The 6,000-nt window shown below is 56.6% G+C and overlaps 1 protein-coding gene across 1 annotated transcript in view; it reads left to right on the forward strand.

Moving 5' to 3' along the window:
* LOC139372370 (uncharacterized) overlaps window positions 1-6,000 on the forward strand; it is a 36,063-nt gene that overhangs the window by 23,388 nt on the left and 6,675 nt on the right. Inside the window, exon 4 of the mRNA XM_071112082.1 lies at window positions 4,513-4,672. Within this exon, the coding sequence (XP_070968183.1) occupies window positions 4,513-4,672 (160 nt within the window). The remainder of the gene's footprint in view (window positions 1-4,512; window positions 4,673-6,000) is intronic.

The following is a 6,000-nucleotide window of genomic DNA, read 5'->3' on the forward strand; positions in this document are numbered from 1 at the left end:
GTCCCATCCCTCTGTCCCACACCTCTTCTCCATCCCTATGTCCCATCCATATGTCCCATCCCTCTGTCCCATACCTCTGTCCCATCCCTCTGTCTCACACCTCTTCTCCATCCCTCTGTCCCATCCCTCTGTCCCACACCTCTGTCCCATCCCTCTGTCCCACACCTCTTCTCCATCCCTCTGTCCCACACCTATTCTCCATCCCTCTGTCCCATCCCTTTGTCCCACACCTCTTCTCCATCCCTCTGTCCCACACCTCTGTCCCACACCTCTTCTCCATCCCTCTGTCCCATCCCTCCGTCCCACACCTCTTCTCCATCCCTCTGTCCCATCCCTCTGTCCCACAACTCTGTCCCACACCTCTTCTCCATCCCTCTGTCCCATCCCTCCGTCCCACACCTCTTCTCCATCCCTCTGTCCCATCCCTCCGTCCCACACCTCTTCTCCATCCCTATGTCCCATTCCTCTGTCCCACACCTCTGTCCCACACTTCTGTCCCACACCTCTTCTCCATCCCTCTGTCCCATCCCTCCGTCCCACACCTCTTCTCCATCCCTCTGTCCCATCCCTCTGTCCCACACCTCTTCTCCATCCCTCTGTCCCATCCCTCTGTCCCACACCTTTGTCCCATCCCTCTGTCCCCATCCCTCTGTCCCACACCTCTTCTCCATCCCTCTGTCCCATCCCTCTGTCCCACACCTCTTCTCCATCCCTCTGTCCCACACCTCTTCTCCATCCCTCTGTCCCATCCCTCTGTCCCATCCCTCTGTCCCACACCTCTTCTCCATCGCTCTGTCCCATCCCTCCGTCCCACACCTCTTCTCCATCCCTCTGTCCCATCCCTCTGTCCCACACCTCTGTCCCACACCTCTTCTCCATCCCTCTGTCTCATCCCTCCGTCCCACACCTCTTCTCCATCCCTCTGTCCCATCCCTCCGTCCCACACCTCTTCTCCATCCCTATGTCCCATCCCTCTGTCCCACACCTCTGTCCCACACTTCTGTCCCACACCTCTTCTCCATCCCTCTGTCCCATCCCTCCGTCCCACACCTCTTCTCCAACCCTCTGTCCGACACCTCTGTCCCACACCTCTGTTCCACACCTCTGTCCCACACTTCTGTCCCACACCTCTTCTCCATCCCTCTGTCCCATCCCTCCGTCCCACACCTCTTCTCCATCCCTCTGTCCCATCCCTCTGTCCCACACCTCTGTCCCACACCTCTGTCCCACACCTCTTCTCCATCCCTATGTCCCATCCCTCTGTCCCACACCTCTGTCCCACACCTCTTCCCCATCCCTATGTCCCATCCCTCTGTCCATCCCTCTGTCCCATCCCTCTGTCCCATCCCTCTGTCCCACACCTCTGTCCCACACTTCTGTCCCACACCTCTTCTCCATCCCTCTATCCCACACCTCTTCTCCATCCCTCTGTCCCACACCTCTTCTCCATCCCTCTGTCCCATCCCTCTGTCCCATCCCTCTGTCCCACACCTCTGTCCATCCCTCTGTCCATCCCTCTGTCCCATCCCTCTGTCCCATCCCTCTGTCCCACACCTCTTCTCAATCCCTCTGTCCCATACCTCTGTCCATCCCTCTGTCCATCCCTCTGTCCCATCCCTCTGTCCCACACCTCTGTCCCACACCTCTTCTCAATCCCTCTGTCCCACACCTCTTCTCAATCCCTCTGTCCCACACCTCTTCTCAATCCCTCTGTCCCACACCTCTTCTCAATCCCTCTGTCCCACACCTCTTCTCAATCCCTCTGTACCATACCTCTGTCCATCCCTCTGTCCATCCCTCTGTCCCATCCCTCTGTCCCATCCGTCTGTCCCACACCTCTTCTCAATCCCTCTGTCCCACACCTCTGTCCATCCCTCTGTCCATCCCTCTGTCCCATCCCTCTGTCCCATCCCTCTGTCCCACACCTCTTCTCAATCCCTCTGTCCCACACCTCTTCTCCATCCCTCTGTCCCATCCCTCTGTCCCACACCTCTGTCCATCCCTCTGTCCCATCCCTCTGTCCCACACCTCTTCTCCATCCCTCTGTCCCACACCTCTTCTCCATCCCTCTGTCCCACACCTCTGTCCCACACCTCTTCTCCATCCCTCTGTCCCATCCCTCCGTCCCACACCTCTTCTCCATCCCTCTGTCCCATCCCTCTGTCCCATCCCTCTGTCCCACACCTCTGTCCCACACCTCTCTCCCACACCTCTTCTCCATCCCTCTGTCCCATCCCTCTGTCCCACACCTCTGTCCCATCCCTCTGTCCCACACCTCTTCTCCATCCCTCTGTCCCACACCTATTCTCCATCCCTCTGTCCCATCCCTTTGTCCCACACCTCTTCTCCATCCCTCTGTCCCACACCTCTTCTCCATCCCTCTGTCCCATCCCTCTGTCCCACACCTCTGTCCCACACCTCTTCTCCATCCCTCTGTCCCACACCTCTGTCCCACACCTCTTCTCCATCCCTCTGTCCCACACCTCTTCTCCATCCCTCTGTCCCATCCCTCTGTCCCACACCTCTTCTCCATCCCTCTGTCGCACACCTCTGTCCCACACCTCTGTCCCATCCCTCTGTCCCACACCTCTTCTCCATCCCTCTGTCCCACACCTATTCTCCATCCCTCTGTCCCATCCCTTTGTCCCACACCTCTTCTCCATCCCTCTGTCCCACACCTCTTCTCCATCCCTCTGTCCCATCCCTCTGTCCCATCCCTCTGTCCCACACCTCTGTCCCACACCTCTTCTCCATCCCTCTGTCCCACACCTCTGTCCCACACCTCTTCTCCAACCCTCTGTCCCACACCTCTTCTCCATCCCTCTGTCCCATCCCTCTGTCCCACACCTCTTCTCCATCCCTCTGTCGCACACCTCTGTCCCATCCCTCTGTCCCATCCCTCTGTCCCATCCCTCTGTCCCACACCTCTGTCCCACACCTCTGTCCCAACCCTCTGTCCCATCCCTCTGTCCCACACCTCTGTCCCACACCTCTGTCCCACACCTCTGTCCCACACCTCTTCTCCATCCCTCTGTCCCACACCTCTGTCCCACACCTCTGTCCCACACCTCTTCTCCATCCCTCTGTCCCATCCCTCTGTCCCACACCTCTGTCCCACACCTCTGTCCCACACTTCTGTCCCACACCTCTTCTCCATCCCTCTATCCCACACCTCTTCTCCATCCCTCTGTCCCACACCTCTTCTCCATCCCTCTGTCCCATCCCTCTGTCCCATCCCTCTGTCCCACACCTCTGTCCATCCCTCTGTCCATCCCTCTGTCCCATCCCTCTGTCCCACACCTCTTCTCAATCCCTCTGTCCCATACCTCTGTCCCACACCTCTTCTCCATCCCTCTGTCCCATCCCTCTGTCCCACACCTCTGTCCCACACCTCTTCTCCATCCCTCTGTCCCATCCCTCCGTCCCACACCTCTTCTCCATCCCTCTGTCCCATCCCTCTGTCCCATCCCTTTGTCCCACACCTCTGTCCCACACCTCTGTCCCACACCTCTTCTCCATCCCTATGTCCCATCCATATGTCCCATCCCTCTGTCCCATACCTCTGTCCCATCCCTCTGTCTCACACCTCTTCTCCATCCCTCTGTCCCATCCCTCTGTCCCACACCTCTGTCCCATCCCTCTGTCCCACACCTCTTCTCCATCCCTCTGTCCCACACCTATTCTCCATCCCTCTGTCCCATCCCTTTGTCCCACACCTCTTCTCCATCCCTCTGTCCCACACCTCTTCTCCATCCCTCTGTCCCATCCCTCTGTCCATCCCTCTGTCCCACACCTCTGTCCCACACCTCTTCTCCATCCCTCTGTCCCACACCTCTATCCCACACCTCTTCTCCATCCCTCTGTCCCACACCTCTTCTCCATCCCTCTGTCCCATCCCTCTGTCCCATCCCTCTGCCCCACACCTCTGTCCCACACCTCTTCTCCATCCCTCTGTCCCACACCTCTGTCCCATCCCTCTGTCCCATCCCTCTGTCCCACACCTCTTCTCCATTCCTCTGTCCTACACCTCTGTCCCATCCCTCTGTCCCATCCCTCTGTCCCATCCCTCTGTCCCACACCTCTTCTCCATCCCTCTGTCCCACACCTCTGTCCCATCCGTCTGTCCCATCCCTCTGTCCCACACCTCTGTCCCATCCCTCTGTCCCCATCCCTCTGTCCCACACCTCTGTCCCATCCCTCTGTCCCATCCTCTGTCCCACACCTCTGTCCCACACCTCTGTCCCATCCCTCTGTCCGACACCTCTGTCCCATCCCTCTGTCCCACACCTCTGTCCCATCCCTCTGTCCCACACCTCTGTCCCACACCTCTGTCCCATCCCTCTGTCCCACACCTCTGTCCCACACCTCTGTCCCACACCTCTGTCCCACCCCTCTGTCCCATCCCTCTGTCCCACACCTCTGTCCCATCCCTCTGTCCCACACCTCTGTCCCACACCTCTGTCCCACACCTCTGTCCCATCCCTCTGTCCTCTCCTCCTTCCCTCGCTCCAGTATATACCGTCCACACAGCGAGATGCAGACTGATGACTTCTCTGTTTCCACGGCGCAAGATGGTTCCCATGCCAACGTAAGGAAGTTGTGTGACTCCCCCCCGCCCCCCCCTCAACCCCACGCTCACAATCTGGCTTACTATGACAACATTATCTGTCAGGTAACTAACTCCAGACCTATAACCCCTGACCTCTAACCTTAGACTGACCGTAACCTTAAGCCCTAACCCTGGCTAGCTGTGTGTCAGTCTGTCTCAGTCCATTAGTCTGTCTGTCTATAGAATGTGTCTGTCTGTCTGTCAGACACACACACACACACACACGTACACACACACACACACACACACACACACACACACACACACACACACACACACACACACACACACACACACACACACACACACACACACACACACACACACACACACACACACACTGTTGAGATGTGGTTTTCACCTGCAGAGAGTGAGAAGCAGCTGCATCTGGGAGTATAAGCCTAGACACCCTTACTGTCAGGTAAGCAGAAGCACAACAGTGGCCAGTTTCCTCAGCTGGATAGGTTTTAACCTTACCAAGCTGGAAACTGCACACTATACGTGACCCAGCTAGCCTCCAGTTCAGCTTGGCAACCATTACTGGCCACAGTGCTTCTTCCTCTCCTCTGTGGTTACTAGGGATAGGGCAGACATTATGGGCTACAGTGCTTCTTCCTCTCCTCTGTGGTTACTAGGGATAGGGCAGACATTATGGGCTACAGTGCTTCTTCCTCTCCTCTGTGGTTACTAGGGATAGGGCAGACATTATGGGCTACAGTGCTTCTTCCTCTCCTCTGTGGTTACTAGGGATAGGGCAGACATTATGGGCTACAGTGCTTCTTCCTCTCCTCTGTGGTTACTAGGGATAGGGCAGACATTATGGGCTACAGTGCTTCTTCCTCTCCTCTGTGGTTACTAGGGATAGGGCAGACATTATGGGCTACAGTGCTTCTTCCTCTCCCCTGTGGTTACTAGGGATAGGGCAGACATTATGGGCTACAGTGCTTCTTCCTCTCCTCTGTGGTTACTAGGGATAGGGCAGACATTATGGGCTACAGTGCTTCTTCCTCTCCTCTGTGGTTACTAGGGATAGGGCAGACATTATGGGCTACAGTGCTTCTTCCTCTCCTCGGTGGTTACTAGGGATAGGGCAGACATTATGGGCTACAGTGCTTCTTCCTCTTGTCTGTGGTTACTAGGGATAGGGCAGACATTATGGGCTACAGTGCTTCTTCCTCTCGTCTGTGGTTACTAGGGATAGGGCAGACATTATGGGCTACAGTGCTTCTTCCTCTCGTCTGTGGTTACTAGGGATAGGGCAGACATTATGGGCTACAGTGCTTCTTCCTCTCGTCTGTGGTTACTAGGGATAGGGCAGACATTATGGGCTACAGTGCTTCTTCTTCTCCTCTGTGGTTACTAGGGATAGGGCAGACATTATGGGCTACAGT

Source organism: Oncorhynchus clarkii, chromosome 18, assembly GCF_045791955.1.
Source record: "Oncorhynchus clarkii lewisi isolate Uvic-CL-2024 chromosome 18, UVic_Ocla_1.0, whole genome shotgun sequence".
Taxonomy (NCBI): Eukaryota; Metazoa; Chordata; class Actinopteri; order Salmoniformes; family Salmonidae; genus Oncorhynchus; species Oncorhynchus clarkii.